Source organism: Brachyistius frenatus, unplaced genomic scaffold (genome assembly GCF_029030835.1).
Source record: "Brachyistius frenatus isolate BFR_SWC_R1_liver_20210118 unplaced genomic scaffold, ASM2903083v1 Contig_157, whole genome shotgun sequence".
Lineage (NCBI taxonomy): Eukaryota > Metazoa > Chordata > Actinopteri > Embiotocidae > Brachyistius > Brachyistius frenatus.
Window position 1 is genome coordinate 289,407 of NW_027210756.1, and position 19,830 is coordinate 309,236.

The 19,830-nt window shown below is 40.1% G+C and overlaps 3 protein-coding genes across 3 annotated transcripts; 1 reads left to right on the forward strand and 2 right to left on the reverse strand.

Annotated features, from left to right (window-relative positions):
- Window positions 1–44: 44 nt before the first annotated feature.
- On the reverse strand, window positions 45–6,329 carry sat2b (spermidine/spermine N1-acetyltransferase family member 2b). Its single transcript, XM_069716468.1, has 6 exons — window positions 6,164–6,329; window positions 5,932–5,983; window positions 3,198–3,281; window positions 2,527–2,628; window positions 2,343–2,383; window positions 45–456 (listed from the first exon to the last, which is right to left on the reverse strand). Exons 1-6 carry the CDS (start codon window positions 6,224–6,226, stop codon window positions 277–279), a joined length of 522 nt encoding a protein of 173 aa, XP_069572569.1. The 5' UTR covers window positions 6,227–6,329; the 3' UTR covers window positions 45–276.
- A 1,243-nt stretch (window positions 6,330–7,572) lies between these two features.
- On the reverse strand, window positions 7,573–13,548 carry taf6 (TAF6 RNA polymerase II, TATA box binding protein (TBP)-associated factor). Its single transcript, XM_069716417.1, has 15 exons — window positions 13,362–13,548; window positions 11,901–12,058; window positions 11,684–11,770; window positions 11,417–11,570; window positions 11,250–11,306; window positions 11,031–11,150; window positions 10,803–10,924; window positions 10,512–10,589; window positions 10,305–10,406; window positions 10,042–10,224; window positions 9,429–9,503; window positions 9,220–9,345; window positions 8,901–9,074; window positions 8,526–8,717; window positions 7,573–8,111 (listed from the first exon to the last, which is right to left on the reverse strand). Exons 2-15 carry the CDS (start codon window positions 12,054–12,056, stop codon window positions 7,839–7,841), a joined length of 1,899 nt encoding a protein of 632 aa, XP_069572518.1. The 5' UTR covers window positions 12,057–12,058; window positions 13,362–13,548; the 3' UTR covers window positions 7,573–7,838.
- A 311-nt stretch (window positions 13,549–13,859) lies between these two features.
- On the forward strand, window positions 13,860–19,071 carry mrps31 (mitochondrial ribosomal protein S31). Its single transcript, XM_069716448.1, has 7 exons — window positions 13,860–14,012; window positions 14,970–15,431; window positions 15,623–15,775; window positions 15,917–16,060; window positions 16,147–16,223; window positions 17,178–17,318; window positions 17,407–19,071. The coding sequence occupies exons 1-7, from the start codon at window positions 13,900–13,902 to the stop codon at window positions 17,640–17,642; spliced, it is 1,326 nt and encodes a 441-aa protein (XP_069572549.1). The 5' UTR covers window positions 13,860–13,899; the 3' UTR covers window positions 17,643–19,071.
- Window positions 19,072–19,830: the final 759 nt, after the last annotated feature.

Sequence of the window (19,830 nt, forward strand, 5' to 3'; positions counted from 1 at the left end):
TTAACCATATGCAACCATGCCAGCAAATGAACGAAGGTCAGACAATTAAAAGCTCAATTCCAGTTTATTATAACTATTAAAGACACTATTTATAAATCATACCTAGGTGTTATAAAACGTGATGACTTTAAATTAAGAAAATTTGTTGTTCCAGGAAAATGGACATTTCGATAAAAATCAGGTACACCGAAGCTTATTTTGGCATTACCTTATAAATCGTGACCATTTATGACAGAGAAAAAAACAGCAACATTTTTCATTTTCTTGTCAAAACCTTTAATCTTCTGGAGCTGCACTTGCTAAATTGTCCAGATTTTGTCCATCAAAGCGTATGAAGTGCCAGCCTTCACTGACAGTAAGGTCCTGAGCTCCTTTAGCAGCGTAGAAGTCTCGAGAGGGAGTATTCCAGTTCAACACAGACAACTGCAGCCGCACACATTGCTTATTTTTCCCCACCTGAGCAAATAAAGCAGCTTGTGTTTTTATCATGCACTGTTACCTCTTTATCACACAAAACACTCAATTCAGTTTTCACATTTATCACATTCAAAAGGCTTAAAGTTGCAATTAAAAAATAAATAAAAATACATATATATACAGTGGGTACGGAAAGTATTCAGACCCCTTTAAATTTTTCACTCTTTGTTTCATTGTAGCCATTTGCTAAAAATCAAAAAAGTTCATTTTATTTCTCATTAATGTACACTAAGCACCCCATCTTGACAGAAAAAAACAGAAATGTAGAAATTTGTGCAAATTTATTAAAAAAGAAAAACTGAAATATCACATGGTCATAAGTATTCAGACCCTTTGCTCAGTATTGAGTAGAAGCACCCTTTTGAGCTCGTACAGCCATCAGTCTTCTTGGGAATGATGCAACAAGCTTTTCACACCTGGATTTGGGGATCCTCTGCCATTCTTCCTTGCAGATCCTCTCCAGTTCCGTCAGGTTGGATGGTGAACGTTGGTGGACAGCCATTTTCAGGTCTCTCCAGAGATGCTCAATTGGGTTTAGGTCAGGGCTCTGGCTGGGCCAGTCAAGAATGGTCACAGAGTTGTTCCGAAGCCACTCCTTTGTTATTTTAGCTGTGTGCTTCGGGTCATTGTCTTGTTGGAAGGTGAACCTTCAGCCCAGTCTGAGGTCCAGAGCACTCTGGAAGAGGTTTTCTTCCAGGATATCTCTGTACTTGGCCGCATTCATCTTTCCTTCAATTGCAACCAGTCGTCCTGTCCCTGCAGCTGAAAAACACCCTCATAGCATGATGCTGCCACCACCATGTTTCACTGTTGGGATTGTATTGGGCAGGTGATGAGCAGTGCCTGGTTTTCTCCACACATACCGCTTAGAATTAACGCCAAAAAGTTCGATCTTGGTCTCATCAGACCAGAGAATCTTATTTCTCATAGTCTGGGAGTCCTTCATGTGTTTTTTGGCAAACTCTATGCGGGCTTTCATATGTCTTGCACTGAGGAGAGGCTTCCGTCGGGCCACTCTGCCATAAAGCCCCGACTGGTGGAGGGCTGCAGTGATAGTTGACTTTGTGGAACTTTCTCCCATCTCCCTACTGCATCTCTGGAGCTCAGCCACAGTGATCTTTGGGTTCTTCTTTACCTCTCTCACCAAGGCTCTTCTCCCACGATTGCTCAGTTTGGCTGGACGGCCAGGTCTAGGAAGAGTTCTGGTCGTCCCAAACTTCTTCCATTTAAGGATTATGGAGGCCACTGTGCTCTTAGGAACCTTGAGTGCTGCAGAAATTATTTTGTAACCTTGGCCAGATCTGTGCCTTGCCACAATTCTGTCTCTGAGCTCCTTGGACAGTTCCTTTGACCTCATGATTCTCATTTGCTCTGACATGCACTGTGAGCTGTGAGGTCTTATATAGACAGGTGTGTGCCTTTCCTAATCAAGTCCAATCAGTTTAATTAAACACAGCTGGACTCCAATGAAGGAGTAGAACCATCTCAGGGAGGATCAGAAGAAATGGACAGCATGAGTTAAATATGAGTGTCACAGCAAAGGGTCTAAATACTTATGACTATGTGATATTTCAGTTTTTCTTTTTTAATAAATTTGCACAAATTTCTACATTTCTGTTTTTTTCTGTCAAGATGAGGTGCTGAGTGTACATTAATGAGAAATAAAATGAACTTTTTTGATTTTAGCAAATGGCTGCAATGAAACAAAGAGTGAAAAATTTAAAGGGGTCTGAATACTTTCCGTACCCTGTATATACTGTATATATATATATATTCCTGTCATGAGCATATGTACAACACAACCATACCCAGTTCCTATTATTCACAGAAAATGATGCACAAGTAGTGGGAAAAAAAATTCTTACCTCAGCAACTTTGCTCAGTAAACCTTTGCCAATGCCCTTTCCTATGGAAGAAATCATCAGAAAAAAAACATGTGGGCACATTTATAAAAGAGGCTACACAGAGAAACATGAAATTAAGCATGAAAATAAATAAAAAATTCCTCCAGCATCTAAGTTTTGACCTGGTTGATAACACATACTGTACCTCTGAATTCTGGCATCACATAAAGGTCCTCCAAATACACTGACCGTCCCTTCCAAGTACTGTAAGTGTAAAAGTAAAGGGCGTATCCGACAACTGTAAAACCTTTAGTTAAAAAAAAAAAAAGAAAGAAATCAGCAATCAAATGGGCAAACAGGGAAATACCCAAACATACAACATACAAATATTGTAGAATATTATTGTCAATATAAAAACAGCGAGTTCATTTTACAGGCCTGTCATCCTCCACGTACCATGACTAAACTACGCATTTCCATGCCTTGCTAATGTGACAGACTTCTTCATAAGGAAGAAAGATGTCAAATTGGACTAAACTGAATGAATCTAATGCCAACTGTGTTGATGTGAAGTGAGTTGTAACTTTTAATCATAGAGTAGTGTTCCCTGTGTGTCTGAGCAATGTTTATGTTTCTTTCGAATATTTGGATGGACAATGCCACGAAGGAATACATGAACCACAACTGCGTCTGTTGATTTATTAGGTGGCACTTAAGTAGTCGTGATTTATTAGATGCTAAATAATCATATCTCTCTTTATCTAAAGTGCGAGGGCAGAGACCTTTTATTATCTGCGTAACATGCCGACAACATCAAGGCTGGATGACAAGGAAGAAAAACCATAGTCAAAAAAGAGGCCATGATCCAGCATTTACCTTCATTAGATTTATGCTCCTCGGGTACTTCTGCAACGAGGCATTCAAAGAAAGGATTCTGGCAGAAACCGTCACGCTCCAGCTCTAAAGTAACAAAGACAAAACTTACCAAAAGAGAGAGATTTCATCTTCCCATTACAAATAATTATAGCATTCTGCACCCAAGAGAATAGACATCTGAAAAGGAACACTTGAAACACCTGAAGGATAAAGTTTTGTTTTACAGCTTGGTTCTGATTTAATAGTAACAGGTGAAGTCCACACAAATTGTGACCTTTCTACAAAATAGTCCATCAAGACAAGTATCAGGGTGTAAATAAATGAAATGACACCAGCTGAGTCATATTCTTCTGCTGTACATCTCTAAGATTTACATAACTTATTAACTCGTAAACATATAAAAAGCATTTCCGACCTCATACAACATAAAGCCACATGGCTTGGATTCTTCATCAGTTCCACTGTCATTGCTGCACTGCTGCAGTGCTACCCGTAGGGCAGACTATACTGCCACCAGCTGTTGAGTCACGTCATCTTCAGTCAGCAGAAATGTCTATCGTGCCGAGCTTGTGCTCAAATATGTGGCTTACTTTTGAGTAAACTGGGAGAACAAGAGGCACCGGTAATCAAATGAGTTCCCTCCAGTGCCACTAGTGATCACGAACGCCAGTAGATCCCTTTAAATGTACTGCCAACATCACAGTTATACTATGTGCTGTCTACTATAACTGCTGTATTTGTATTAACCACTGTTTTTGAAACAAACACTCGGTTCTCAAGCTTCTAATATCTCACTGTACAGTTACAAGAGAGATTAATTGTAAAATGTGTAATTCAAACAGGAACTCAACTTGCATGTCAAATCGAAATTAAAACAGCGGGAAGAATTCTCATTTACCCTCCACACCTGCACAACCACATCTTTGAAAAACGTCTCCATGGGAGCTGCTCCGAACCCCCTGAAAATTCACCAATGCTGGGGTGATCTCTACTTCATCAAGCTAACTGTCATCTCATTGCTGTTACTGATTGCTGCACTCTATTTATAATTATCCATTCGGCACCACAATCTCACAGAGCAAGTTATACTTTCCACACACCGTCACACATGTCATGGTTGTACTAGACCTATTTCATAATAGATACTGGAAAAACACAGGTGTAAAATATCATTATTAACAGGTCACCCTGTTCTGCTATGTTCTCTGATTTATTTTTTATTTTTATGTTATTAGTTTTATCCGAGTTATTCAGTCTACTTCTTGGAGTTTTCACACCTTTGTTTATATTGTTTCTGTGCTTCGCTGACCTGATGAGCAAACATTAAAAATATTTGTCATATTCTTCCTCTCAGACGATCATTTTTTAGACTCCTTTGCAGTCACATAATTAATATGCATGTAACACTGGAGTTTTTTTTTTTCTGAATATTGGGATTGTGTACTTTTTAATGGTTTCCTATCATCTGGTTAAAGTTCATTCATTTGCTGGAGTTTGGACCTTCGTCATGTCACAGCAGGAAAGGCTCAGGTGCAATTACTAATATTAATGATGGCTGCATTCCACTTAGAGGGTCCAGGTATTGTTTGGGCGGGTTCACTGTTAATAACTACTGCACCTTTAATGGAACTGGTCCATTGATGATGTATTATATGATGTACAGGTAGCAGCACGAATCTCTGCCTGTCTGACTGACATCTCTCAGTGGATGTCCTCACACCACCTGAAAATCGACCTCAACAAGACGGAACTGCTCTTCCACCCTCGACCTGACTACTACCTTCGACAACTCTGTTATCCCCGACCCTGACTGCTAAGAACCTCGGCGTGACACTCGACAGTCAACTCTCCCTTACTGCAACGACACGTTCCTGTAGATACATGCTGCACAATATCAGGAGAATACGTCCTCTTCTGACTCAGAAGGCGGCGCAGGTTCTGGTCCAGGTTCTGGTCATCTCACGTCTGGACTACTGTAACTCCCTCCTGGCAGGTCTACCTGTTAGTACCATCCGTCCTCTGCAGCTCATCCAGAATGCCGCAGCTCGACTGGTCTTTAACCTCCTAAATCCACTCCTCCTCCTCCTCCTCCTCCTCCGCTCCCTTCACTGGTTACCAGTAGCTTCCCGCATCCGTTTCCAAACATTGGTACTTGCGTACCGTGCTGTGAACAGATCAGGTCCAGTGTACATCTAGGACATGGTCCAACCCTACACCCCAGCCCGCTCCCTCCGCTCTGCTCCTACCAATCGGCTTGTTGCTCCTCACTGAGCTAAACACTCAACAAAATCACGACTGTTTGCTGTCCTGTCTCCTAAATGGTGGAATGAGCTCCCCACCGACATCAGGACAGGAGAAACTCTGAACATCTTCCGCCGCAAACTAAAAACACACCTCTTCAGACTTTACCTTGAATAGTAGAACTTTAGTAGCACTTAAAATGGCACTTACTGATAGCACTTTGTCGTTTGGATTTCTTGAAGAAATTGTATTTTCTTAATTCTTGTTGTTCTGGGTTTTCTACCCTCATGGTTGAAATGCACTTATTGTAAGTCGCTTTGGATAAAAGCGTCAGCTAAATGAAATGTAATATACTATTTAATTACACCTGTGCTTTTCCTACTGCAGTCAAAATATCTGAGAACCGTCTTTATAAATGCCAGATATAGGCATTCATATTTGCATTACTTTACTTTTTCCCCCCTCCATATCATTCAGTTAATTGTAGAAGTACCTTCATGGGATATCTTCACTTGGTCAGGCATTTTTTCATAAACCGCCAACTCCTGAAAGAAATGGGTTTTCTCATTATGTGTAGCCTGCCATTTCACAAATAAAATAAAGGAAATGCAATAATTCATCACAACATACGTTAAAATCATTGAGATAATGGGTATTAGCACCGAGAAGCAGCTGAGAAGTGTAAAACATTGTGGAGGCGTTATTTAGGACGCGCACTGACTCACCATTATCATCCTCGAGATTTCTTTGCAGTCTTCTTTCGTTGCAGCACGTGTTCTGAAATTCATGTCTCCGGCAGGGTTTCACTTCTCTGTGCCCGAGTTTCCACAATTAAGTCCACGCTTCGCTCTGACTGAGGAGTCAAAAGGAAAACAATCATCACCGCGTTGAACTCACAGGAAACGGTTCCGATGTCATAATTGCGCTTTCAAAATAAAGCGTAAATGAATTACAACGTTTTCAAAAAATGTCAAGTTTTTTTTCAAATTTAATTTGTACTTTGTATTCAGATGAGTATCAGACCTTGATTTCACATTAAAAAAAAAAAAAAAATCCATATAACGATGAGTACAAACAACTTAATCCTGCCGTGCCATTAACAACTTTAAAACGCCAGATTGTATTATGTAACATTTTACTGTAATGCTCAGCGGGATTCCCAGTTGACCTAAGTGTTACATTTTTACCTTAAAAACTTGTTTTACTACTGCAACTCTGAACACTCAGCGGAAATTAACTTACTGTACTGATGTGGATCTTTGAGGTACTTGTTCATCTCTTAAGTATTTTCATTTAAAACGTAATACTGCAACAACAACAACAAAAATACCACTAAAACATGGTACTTTTACCTAGCAGGACACTATAAAGCAGCTAAAACTTCACCAGCTTCACTAGTAAAATACAATCGACATACTACTTTCATGACTATCAATTATCCAACAATATATATTTTTTTCTTCCGCATAATACATACTCTTACCTGTAATACCCTTCACTCAGTCAGGTGTTTTGGTCCACCTTCTTTTGGACATTTCTCTGTAAAGAGTGATGTGCGCTCTGAGTTTAACTGCTTTCAGATTCTTCTGCAGAAAGTAAAAGTTTCTCAGAGCTCAAGTTCTTTCCGTTGATGACACTGAAGTTTTACTTAAGTAACATTTTGAATGCAGGACTTTAACTTGTAGAGTTTTTTTCTTCTCCTTCTTGAAAGCTTTTACACCCGCACAGGATTTAAACTGTTGTGTTTAGGGATAATACCCATTTACAGATAATCATATGGTAGAAAACAAGGAAACTTAAGTATTATTTTCCTCTTTCATGCAAGTTTTGAGACAAATATTAAGATCTCTCCTCCGAAAACATAAAAAAAAAAAAAATGCTACGATTTTTGCAAGCATTTCTGAAAATGGCCGCATTAAATACCAGCTAAGCTTTTATGCGACTTTATGTCGGACTTGAGCAGAATATTGTCCCATTGAATGGAACCTGTCAACACATCCAGGCCAATGTGGGGTGCATTGGATGTTCACATATTGAGTGTTGGCAACACTTTCTTAAAGGTGAGAATAGATATATTCCTAACTGCGAGTGAGTTTTCTTTAAAATTATCTAAAAAAACACATCCAGCGGGAAGTTTCATACAAAATCTGATTTATTTTAGGGTAAAAAAAGAACATGAAATCAATTAGAATATAAGCTGAAACATTGAAGATCTCACAGATTGATCGGTTTTCATCGGGCATTAACATATTTACAACGTCTGGTCACATTTTCTCTTTATCAGTCAAGAGTTCCGATTTTCCCCTTAATACCACTTCAGAGTTTACCCTTTAAGTTCAGCCCAAACAAATCTCCTTGTGTGCTCCAACATGATTAGGATCTCCACTACCTAAACGAGTCTCAGTGTGGCGACTGCGTGCTCGCTCCAGGAGACTCAGACCGGTCAAGCACCGTTGTGGAAATTGAGGTGGGGAGCACAGAGCTCTTAGTCTCCAAAGAAGAAGAGGCAGACGAGGGCAGAGATACAACGATGTATTTCTGCAGAGGTCGTGAGGATGTCAGTCCAGAGCCAGAACCAGGTTCCAGTTTTACCAAGGGCTGCAAGGTCGAAGTGGCACTGGGAACAGTGCTCGTTACTGGTGAAGCCGACTGGGAAGAGCTGAGGGTGATTACCTGAAGGGAAGACAAAATGACAGATTTGGATTTTAGAGACGGGTTTCAGTAAATCTCTTCGATGTAAATCAGAGACCTTTGAAGGTTCACCCCATCACACTATGTATTCATAAAGAATAAGTTCATTATATCTGTATTCAGTTATTGTTACGTCTGTTGGTGCTTTTTGGTTTGCTGCTTTCAAATTGTGATTCATTATATTTTTTTTATAAAATTACCTCAACGGTTGTGCGTACGTGGTTATAGCTTGATTTAAAATGCTGATAAAAAGTTCAAGTCTGGGAAAAAGGTTTTATATTTTTATTATGTCTTACTTATAACATAACCCCAAAAAGCACCTTTTGCAAATATTCTCCAAGTGGTGGCGCTGTAGAGCAATGTTTCGGCGAATGTAAAACTGACAAATCAAAGTACCTGCTGAGTTGAGGCGGCTCCTGCACTGGTTGTCATGACAATGTACTTTGTTGCCGGGGGAGATGGCTGTGATGGGGTGCCAGCTCGCGGGGTCATCAGGGTGAGGGAGCTGGGAACCTTAATGATGCTGGGAGTGCGAGGACCTGTCGAGCCACTTAACCCACTTTGTGAGACTGAAAGTGTTGGACGAGGCTGCAACAAAGTAAAATCATTCATTATTAAACAGCGGCGCGCTAGTTTTACTCTCACATGTCCTTCTGCACTGCTTCACAACAACTCTGTATCGTAACTATTCTGCTATTATTACTAAAATATCCTCAAACATTTCCGCCTTCATATTTGGACAAAACATTTTTTATTAAGTATGAAGTGTACCTGTGTGATTGTTAATGTGGTTCTGTTAACTTGCTGAGCTTGCAGTGCTGCTTGAGTCCTGGCCTTTATTACATGGGAGCACAGCATGGGTCCCAGGTAACCATAGTCGGTCCGATACTGCTCCACATTGTCAGGCTGAGGTCGGATCTTGGCAATAACACTGGCACAGTGTTTCTTTGAAAAATGCAACGACAAAAGGTTACTACACCTTTAGACAGCTGACACATCGTTTTTCCTGACTTGCTTTGACCGTTATTAAATAGAATTGCATCAGTGTCTTCCTTTCCATGCACAATACTCATAGAACTTCATGTATTACCAGTAAGAGGCTTTGAACATGGTCAGCTCCTATCTTATCAATATTGGAGACCACAGGTCCTTCCATCACTGCTTTGATGCGAGCACCCTCTACAGAAAGCCGAGGAAGGATCAACGTCTTAATCACCTACGGAGGACAAAAGTAGGAGGTTGGAACCAATGGAACAAAGAGAACGAGGAAAAAAAAAAAGGCAGTGAAATCACACTCACATCAGGTCCCAGTTCAGCCAGTCCAGCGATGCAGCCGTATCGTGTCGTCCACTGTGTTTTTTCATCCAACCAACTCTGAAAAAAACATGTCTGACTAGTTTAGTATGTGAAGTGTTTCAAACAGTGGAGTCGAAGGTAAATTAGTAAAAATACCACCTCATATATACTGTATCTGAGGCAAGACATTTTTTTTTTCTAAAAGCTACCCATTAGCATATGTTTACCCTGTTAGGGAGCCCGAAAAGTGGTTATTTAAAATTTGTATTAGTTATTTAGAAAATTAAGTTATTACATTTTAACATAATCAAAATGTACAGTTGCACAACACCAGTGGTCAAATATCTCGTTCTTGACCGACTGAAGTTATGTCTGCATTTTCACTAGGGTTTTGTTTACATTATAAGATGTGGGGTGGACTGATGACCGCCGGGATAGATGGAACTAAAAGACGAGCGACAGGAGAGTCTTTTTGTCCGTCAGCAGAAGTTTGTGGATAGTCACCTCTCCCCAACAATATTTCTTGTCACAGCATTGACCATGTATCAGAATCAAGTCTATTGCATAAAGTACGTTATTGTGGACAAAGAATTTGCTTTGGTACGCAATAACCCACCTTCGTGAAAGTCTTGGTAATACGGGACTGGATGTTGTTGGTCGTCGTGCTGAAGGTTTTGCAACTTTGGGCCATTAGGCGAGCAGCAAAGTCGCGCAAAGCCCAGTGGTTGTCAACATCTGGTCTCAAACACAGCTGCTTACTCACAATGCAGGTGACCACAGCTGGGATGAGCTCATGCAGCTACACACAAAGGAAGAAAAAACAGATAAGAATAGAGTCGTATATTTATAGTATTTTAACATTTTGTTTAATATACTTACATATTTCTCCAAATACAGGGTGGGGTTGTCCATTAGAGCTTTGACCATCCGCATTAGATAAATCAACAGAGCCAAGTTGTTTTGCACCACATTTACACGAACCTTTGAAGAGAGCATAAAGTCAGCACTTTCAGGGGCGATGTGTTTGTGTTTTTTTTTTTATCTGATGCGAGTAATGTTTCAGAGCATTACAACAAGCATCCTTACTCCTTCAGAAATAAAGGTGCTGAATCTCGGAAGCATCTGATACAGGCCGGGATCAGTGGCGATACTCTGCAAAGCTTCCTGTGTGAAACATTTATCAAACGAAAGTTGCATGAAAAACGAGCTCAAAATAACGGAATTCTACAATTGGCTAAGTAATGTCACTTTATAGCTTGCTAATGAAAAGCCATGCCGTAATTTCTGGTCAAAACAAAAATGAGAACAATTGTGTTATTACTCAACATGTATAAAATAAAGCATATATATCCATACAGACAGACAGGCAGGACTTACCGCTCTCTTGGCTTCACAGGAGCCAACGCACGCTTCTGTGATTTCCTTGTAGTAGAGCTGCTGCTCCACAGACAGCTCATGAGTGCTGCGGGGTTTCAACCTTATTAGGCCCTTTTCCTTTCCTGAAAGAGACAGACACAAATATTGTTTTAAAGTATTTAAAGAGGGAAGAAGGAGACATGGCGGGGAGACAAGAGAGAGAAGTTAAATATAACAGAAGATACTGACCTTTGCCATCAGGAGCTGTTGCGCCCTGACCCTTGCCTTGAATCGTACCTTCCTCCTCCTGACCAGGTTTGGCGACTTTCAGGGGTTCCGTCGATTCAACCTTTTGTTGCTCTTTTGGTGCTGAATAGTAGTAAATAAAGCTTGCTTGTAAATCTTTCTGTCACGTATATAAATATGTTTTTGTGTGTTTTAAGAGAAGAAATTTTAAACAGGGCTAACCTGGTGGTGGATTTTCTGGAATAGAAGGCTGCACTCCCTCGATACTTAACCAGTGGGCTGTGGATTAACAAACAAGCATGGCATATACGTTTTAATATCCTCCAGCCACAACATAACAATACAATGTAATGAAGTACAATGACATGTAATAGTAATAATCTGCGTACCTTTGAGAGATACATCTAATGGAACTCTGGGGAGTGGTGTGTTTATAATGTCACTGAGGTCGACTTCCTTTTCCTCATAGAAATGAAGCTCTCTTCCACCACCACTCGCAAAGCGAAAAGGGATAAACTCTTGCGACTGGAACCCATACAGGGGCTGCAAAGAAAGAAATTTACTTCGAATTTAGACCCAATTCGGGCTTTTCTTCAAATAACATCCATCAAGTGACTTAATAAGGCAACAGTTAAAATATGCAAATCCTCCCTTACCTCCACATTTTTTAATTTGAGAGCATTATCTATGTCATTGGTGGTTAATTTACGTCTCTTCCCATGATGCATGAATTTCAGAGCATCCTATGTGAAAGGAAAAAAGGAAAGACATCAAACAGCAATCAAATATGACATAAAATAAGACAATCAAGAATTTGGTCTTACAGTAATTCAGTCACAAACAAAATATTTGCATCAGTCATTCATGTTTTACCTGTGCAATTTCTTTTATTCTGTAGCTGACTTCTTCACTCAGGGCTACGCAGCTTTCCTCCTGTAACTGCCCCACTCCCATCGACTCTGCCATGGCCTTCATCGACTCCGTGGGCAGGACGACCGAACACTGCTTCTGACGACGTTCCTCCGCCATGGCTGGCATAACAAAGCACAAAGGTCTGTAAATATAACCTCTCGTACGCTCGCACAAACTCAATTTCACACTTCCAGAAGAATCCTTTTTTTGATTCAGCCTCGCTTTTTGGGGGGTGCAAAATTTTCAGTCGAACAAAATTCGAACGGTTCACTGGCAAAAACAGACACTTGGTGGATCTTAGGTCACAATCACTGCATATACACGGCATATTACTGAATGACCAGATACAGTTTGCAATGTTTAACTGACTTTACAGCCTATAGTCTATTTCTGTAGATGCAATTGTGCTGAAAGTACATTTTCAATGTGCAGCCAGTCACTAAACTTCATTTAAACATTTTTCCAAATGACGTCATCAACAACCTTGTGTTCACAGACGTAGGAAACTACTGAGGGAATCCAGCAAGGAGGACAATCACATCACAAACACTGTGCATTCAACAATCGGTGTTCCACAGACTAAAAACACCCTTTTCGGTCATCAGAAGAAACAATTTTTTTACATTTACCATAAGCCAAAACCCACACGTGATAAAAAAAATAAAAAAAACATGCTGCCGGATAACTCTGTAACACAACCCTTTAAGTTTTATGTTAACATTAATGCAACATAAAGAACAACAAAGCCAAAGCTATGCGGCACGGTTTCAAAACAATGTTTAATGTGTTTGGATCTTGTTTTTTTTTTTTTTAATAATGCAGCTCTATTTGTGGCAGAACTTGAAACGTGTTTCATCATCAACATGCAGCTCAACCAGGTTTGCAAAGATGACAAACGTCCAAATGTGCAGAGCTAATGCAGGTCTTGTGCACATATAAACAGAAGGCCTAAATACATGTCCTGCACGCAGCATGTCCTTCAACTGAGCGTTAGTTTCATTAATAAGAGACTGACAACAAGTCCCCGCTGCTGTCAATGTCAAATATCCCGATTACATCCGCCTCGATTCAAAGTTAAAAGTTAAAAGTAAAATAGCGCAACGTCCAAAAAATACCAGCGGATGAATAGTTTTGAGGTTTGTTTTCCCTCTGAAGAGTTCATGTGTGTAAACAAACAGTGCGCCTTCAGAGAGCGGGTTAACCACACTGACGGGAAAACAACTAACCAGCGACGTGAAACGCAGAAACCAAAAAGTGCGTTCGCTCAAACGCAGCAACTTCATTGCAAAATAAAACATAAATAAACACGAGGCTGATTCCTGGGCCACTGGCTCCTGCACACTTCTTTAGTATGAACTTATACTTGCGCTAAATTTTAATGTATGTTAGCATGCGAGCTAATAACTTAGCTTCCGTTTTTACCTGTGTGAAGTTGCCCTCTCCTTTCTGAGTTTAAGCAGGAACTTATACGAATAAAATCAATCAGTGTTTACAACAACGGCGATTTCGCAGAGCTGTGTCTTCTCGATGAATATCCATTTCTCGGAGTAAATACTGAACTATTTCACGGACTGCTGCTGAGATCTCCGTTCATGAATTAGCGCTTGTGTTCCGTCGCCATTTTGAGTCACGTTCCGGTTGTGTTCTCGCGAGACTACAGTTAAGGACATATGCCAGATCGAGGAACTGCTTTAATACAAATTAAAGTATTACAATTAGGTTAAGGGAATATGTTTTGAATGGCAGCATTAAAAAAAAAACAACAACTCATAAATAGACAATTTCACATTATAACTAAATTAAAAGTCAGTTTTCCTGTTAAAAGCACCACTTAACCCTTTACGCAAGGATACTATCCCGGGTCGGAACTATTGTTATCCTCCAGTTTACGGCGGTGACTTTAAGCTGTAGCAACGGAGACAAACTTGAGGAGCGTGGAAGGGCATCGTAAGAAACAATCATGTACAGAGTTTTATCCCGGACTCTGTGTGCAGCACGAAATTCATCAGTCAGTGTCTACGAGTCGTGTGTATTAGCAGCTAAATGCGACAAGGCGGCAGCTCCATGTTTCAGGTGAGTTGAGGCGGCGACTGTCAGCTGTGATTGAACACGATGAAACACGGTGGGATGTCAAATACGACTACTGGGCTGCTCAGTGGTGTGTTTTGTCGAAGAAAACCTTGCATTGTAAATTGTAAATAGCTCGAGCTTTACTTCTCTCTAAGCAGAGGGAAAGGCATGTTGCAGTAGTTTCTTATTCTCACCATGTAGTGATGTATTTGCGGCATCATATTATTTTTGGTTTGCTCCGTATTAGACAGTGACAAGAGACAGATCATTTTAAGATGTATATAAACCACGCTACTTCGAAAAATAGTTTGTGTCTGACATGTTTTTTTCCCCACAAATATATCTCAATTATTTTCTAAAACGTCTTAAAGTGACACGTAATCCTTCTCACTCATGAAATGTTCCAGAAACTATGAATATACATATATATTTTGTTTTATCAAGTCTAACTGCTGGATACAAGATGTTGGGTATAGTCTGTTCTCAGCGTTTGTGCAGTGCAGGTTTTAATATTCCACAGCATACATGTGTAAATTGAATTAGACAAGGATCAACTTTAAAAATTATTTGTGGTGTCAGAAATGATGCTTATAGGCCTACGGCTTAAAATCAGATATTCAAGGAACGCAGATAAACCTTCCTCCTTCAGCAGATGATTGTGAAACCGGACATCTAGTTTTATAATCTTCATAAACTGCACATCATTCTGCAGAATGAAGCTAAAACAGTCAACTGTCGTAAAAAGAAGAAAACTTAATTGTGAACGGTGCTGTTGAAACGTTTTCAGAAATTGCGTGCACATATTTACATGCCAGTGTATAATCCAATATTGCCCTCGCCTAATAATATTCATTGCATTTTAATATTGAATATTATGATATATGTTCATTATTTAAATTCCTGTGAGCACTTCTCATTCTGACCTCTATAATGAGTGACTTTGTTTTCCTCTTAACACAGGGTAGTAAATGGCGGTGGAGTAAACGCTTTCAGCACAAATTCCGTCAGGCTGTGTGAAAAGAAAGACGACGTCGTCCCCTCTCATCAAGATGAGAAAACAAATGCCGATAAGGAGGGCGTCCCAACAGAATCCGGCCATGCAAAGATCGCCGAACGAAGGGAGGAGTCAGTAGTGTTGAAGGCAGATGATGGAAACGCAGCACAGCAGCAGATGGACGCTAAAACTGAGCAGCTTGTTGCGAAGCCAACCCAAGTCAAGGCCAATACAGCTAAAAGCGGGAAGGAGAGTCTCCTGGATCTTCTTGGAGCCATGAAGGTGGAAGTTACCAATAAGAGGAAGCTCAAAGCCTTAAAAGTGCAGCAAAATTATGATGCAGCTACACAATATAAATCAAAGCCAGCAGCGATGGAGAGCACCATCAGTATGTTTCAGCAGGCCACAGAGGAGGTGTCATCAAAGAGGTGAGAGGACGGGGAGAATTATTCAAACAGGTTGCATTACCTTATTAAAGTTCACATTTCTTTCCTTTCGCAGCGTTAGCAATAAAGCAGTATCTGTTGCCTCAGCATGATGACATTATCTTTACACCGTGCCACACATCTGAAGCCCTGGTTTCATTTCCCTCACTGCCTCTCTGCACTGTGTTTTTTAGTGAGACATTGGATCCTGATCTGGTTGCAGCAGCGTCTGCCGCTGCCTCCACTCTTCCTAACCACAGCCAGGCCGAGTCTGAGCTGCTCAGGCAGCTGAGGCAGCGCAAAGCCATTACCGAGGCTCAGAAGAAAGGCGACATGAACAACTTAGGGTTTGTTTCCAGAACATGCATGTTAAAGGAACAAATGTTTAAATGAGATGTTGATATATTTCTGGTTTTGAATTCTGAATAAAGTAAAATGAAATGCATCATTCACTTGTAATAAACATCCATCCAACAATGTTTTCTCAGAGTAATTATCGCTGACATGAAAGTAGGAAAGAATTCAAACCGACACAATGCCTGGCCGGCCGATCAGATCCGGTTTGATGACGACGGGCGAGGATACATGCACGACAGAGGAATCGCAGCTGAGCTGGTCGGTGTTCAGAGAAGGTAAATACTTTCATCACATCTTTACTCGGACAATTTTTTTTTTTTAGATGGATCGTGTGTTTAATGTGTGTTTTTTTATTTTTCAGGAGGAACTCGTTTCTTGGGAAAAGACTTAATATCTTCACCCGCATCACTGATGAAGATGGAGTTGAATCAGCAGTTGGTAAAGAGGATTTCTGCTTTAAGTCTGCTAACATTCATTGTCGATGTTTGCTTACAGTGGAGAGTTTTTGGTGTTATTTGTCGAGACTATTTTAGGAATAATTTTAGGATGTGGGTAAGTTGGGGTGATGTGGACAAAGTCAACATGACAATATTTTTCATAAAATACTTTATCAATATTGTGACAATAATTTAGTGATGACTAATGATGCTTTCACAAAATATTTACACAAGATTTTTGATAAATAATCATCGGTAATGTGGATATAATGACTAAGTTCATAAAGGTAAATAATAGAACAGCCAGAAAAGTGTGGCGAGTTCAGAAAATGGCATCACTTTATGGTAATGCAGCCTTTAAAAACCTTTAAAAGCAGGAAAAGACAACACTTATGCCATGTCACTATCCAAAAATCTCAGACAATATCTAGTTGTATATCACAATATAATATAAATAACATTCCCAGCCCCAATCTGTCAGATCAAAAAAAAAGCATGTAATCAGTGACTTATCTAAAAGCGATCTTCCTCTTCAACCCATTCATGCTTCGAGTATTCATGTGATGAGTGACAGTTTTTTTTCCTTCGTCCACCTGAATTGAGCCACTGCTGCTCAAATTGATGAAATGTGGTTCTGTAACAACAGAGTATGGTGCTTTATTCGTGCTTATTGTCATGGGATGTTGTTATGCAGGTAGTCTCTCCCAAACAAATAATGTCCCATTTTAAAATCTTCTCATTAACGTTCATCAGAATGACATTTTTAGGAGCTTTTACCAATAAAACAAATTCCTAATTCCTTAAAGTGGCTTAGATGCCTTTGACTTTATTCAATATGTGAAGATCTATGAATATGTCCAACATGTTCACGAGGTTAAAACCTTGATTTTCACTGGAGGGGGGGTCTTTAACTTCATTGGGACATCTGCTCCTAACACCGGTGTCATATTTTCAGCACAGCCAACTCTATGGGACGTGGAGTTTGCGAATCAGTTGGCTCTGTCGCCCAATCAAATGCCTCGCAACGGGTTTGAGGAAATGATCCACTGGACCAAAGAGGGGAAACTGTGGCAGTACCCGATCAACAATGAAGCCGGTGAGTGATGAAGGCTGTGTTTGACTTTATTGTATGGATGAGGGGGGAGTAAGGGCACACCGACAGTGTCTTCTTGTTCTATTGTTAGGTCTGGAGGAGGAGGCCAGTGTGCCGTTCCATGAGCACATCTTCTTAGGGAAACACTTGGAGGAGGGCTTCCCTCAGCAGGGACCGGTGCGTCACTTTATGGAGCTGGTGGTGGCCGGTCTGTCCAGAAACCCCTACCTGACTGTGCAGCAGAAGAAGGAGCACATCTCCTGGTTTAGAGACTATTTCCATCAAAAAGAGGAAGTCCTCAAGGAGGCGGATGTTTACCTCAACTAAACTTAAGACATTCAATTAAGTTTTCTTACTTCTCTTATTTGCTGGATGTGCACATAAAAACAAGAGAGGTTTTTTTTCAGCAGGTTTTGCAGCCATGATCGTCCTTACCCCCACAGTTTAACAGGTAGAGACTTGATTATATTTCTTCAAACCTCCAGGAGGCCCATTGGCGTGGATATTATTGAACCACTGTTTAGTCACTTAAACATTGGCTTGTCGCACGATGGAGGATAAATGTCAAGAAACAAAGTGAAATGTGAAAATTAAAGTCAAAAAGTACAGTTGTGGCTTTTTTCTTTTTGCAGTGAGCACCTGTCATCCCATCTGAACAGTGATCATGTAGTCCAGTGCTTCTGCAGGATATTAACTGACTATAGTGTGTCACTAGTGTGGTGCACAAACACCATCTATGCTGTCATATCAGTGCAATAATATTTGTGATACACAGGTGGTATTAAATGGTGTAAAAGGTGTTGAATTCATCTGCTTAAATTGAGTAAATATTGTCATTAAAGGCTTCCTTTTGGATCAAAACATATTTTCAGATTAGGTTGCAGCAACAAAAACAACAGTGGACAATTCAGACGGACGGATAATTAAAACATGGCTTGATGAAAATATTTTTGTATTCTGTATGTGTCAGATGTCAGACAAACCCCTGCAGTCATGATTGATGGTGTTTTCCCAGATAGGCTGTGAAAAAAGTTGAACCTGTGTGCAGCACTGAGGGACCTCAGATCGGGTTTACAGTAAGAGCGTAATTAGACCTTGAACCCTGTATCCTTCACAAAGGGAAGTGCTTTTAAAGTTAAACAACCTCCCCAACAATGTGCCATGCAGATTCCTGCTGGTCTAAAAACACCCTGCTCAATCTATTGTCTGGGAGCGTGGAAAATGACAGGTTGATGTTTGAAAGTGCCTCATTTCCACTTGTTGTTCACTTTTCCTTAAACAGAGTGATTGGCATGATATGATGTTGGCAGCACTTCCTTACTTTTGTTTGTGAGGGCCTTGTAAAGTACAAAAAAAGTGTTTCGGTGTGGAAAGACATCTGGTTCTGCACAGAAACGTGTACAAATATATCCCACTAGATGGCGCCAGTGACGGCTGTGGCGCCATATAATATTTCGATTTCTAATAGACATCAGGGCTGGAAACAAGCTATTTCAACAAAAAGCTCCTTCTCCATTAACATGTTTTGTGGTATTTAAATAATATGATAAACTTGAGTGATTAATTAACCTATAATTAAAATGATGTCATAACATTTTGTAAATTTATTGTTTTTGAAAATCAAATCATAAATAACTCTGAAAATAACTGCTGTGTTATGTGTTATGTTGTGTGCTATGGACTCTGAACATAAGACCTTTTGTGGGAAAATCCCAGCAACACAATATAAACATGTCATTCTTCTAAAAAAAAATAACCCACGTGTACAGAGACATTACTATGAAACCCACAAGGGACAAAACAGTCAATTCAGAATGAAATAAAAAGTGTTTCTGTTGGACGGATGCAGTACCATCGAAGCGCTAGGTGGAGTCCACATATTCCTCTGCCCATATGGTGCATTCAAAGTACGTAGGAAAAGTAAATACTCAAAATCGAGATGTAATGCGGTTCTGGCAGCTAGAAATACAGCAGCAATAACGACTGATCACTGTATGTAGTAATAAATCTGGTGTTATAATAACCTGACTAACACAACATTTTAATTCTTGTCTAAATGCCTATCGTTTAGCATCGGTAGCACCCAGCAAAGCAGAACATGTTAAACAGAAGCACAGTTTCCAGAGTCTGTAGCCTACAGCTCCTAATATCTATTATAAATAAGATGTCATGGACTTCACACTAGCCCTATAATATAATACTAATTAATGATTGCCTAATTAATTAGTCAATTAAACCGCATTTGATCTCGACTGCCATTTGTTATTATTAATTGTTGCAGTAAAGCTAATTTTAACTCCCACTTGATCTCCCAACCAAAAAGGAACTTGTATGCACCGTCAAGTTGTAAAACTCAGATAACGGAGCCTGGGAGTGGGCCCTGAAGGCAGCCTTATTCTCTGTACACTTGTTAATTGTGACAGCGGCAGACTTGAGATTTGCAACCAGCCGATGCAGGATAGTGTGAACTTCACTGAGGAACTTAAACGAAATTATTGTCTGTCTTTAAAATCAC

Excerpts from the sequence above, each read along its gene's own strand:
- sat2b (XM_069716468.1), bottom strand. The coding sequence starts at position 6,226 with ATGAATTTCAGAACACGTGCTGCAACGAAAGAAGACTGCAAAGAAATC. Across the intron at positions 2,629-3,197 it reads GGAGCATAAATCTAATGAAG|GTTTTACAGTTGTCGGATAC; the intron begins GTAAATGCTGGA and ends TTTTAACTAAAG. Across the intron at positions 2,384-2,526 it reads TGTGATGCCAGAATTCAGAG|GAAAGGGCATTGGCAAAGGT; the intron begins GTACAGTATGTG and ends TTTCTTCCATAG.
- taf6 (XM_069716417.1), bottom strand. The coding sequence starts at position 12,056 with ATGGCGGAGGAACGTCGTCAGAAGCAGTGTTCGGTCGTCCTGCCCACG. Across the intron at positions 11,151-11,249 it reads TCCAGAAAATCCACCACCAG|CACCAAAAGAGCAACAAAAG; the intron begins GTTAGCCCTGTT and ends ACTACTATTCAG. Across the intron at positions 9,075-9,219 it reads ATGTTCAAAGCCTCTTACTG|AAACACTGTGCCAGTGTTAT; the intron begins GTAATACATGAA and ends CATTTTTCAAAG.
- mrps31 (XM_069716448.1), top strand. The coding sequence starts at position 13,900 with ATGTACAGAGTTTTATCCCGGACTCTGTGTGCAGCACGAAATTCATCA. Across the intron at positions 15,432-15,622 it reads GAGGAGGTGTCATCAAAGAG|TGAGACATTGGATCCTGATC; the intron begins GTGAGAGGACGG and ends TGTGTTTTTTAG. Across the intron at positions 15,776-15,916 it reads GGCGACATGAACAACTTAGG|AGTAATTATCGCTGACATGA; the intron begins GTTTGTTTCCAG and ends ATGTTTTCTCAG.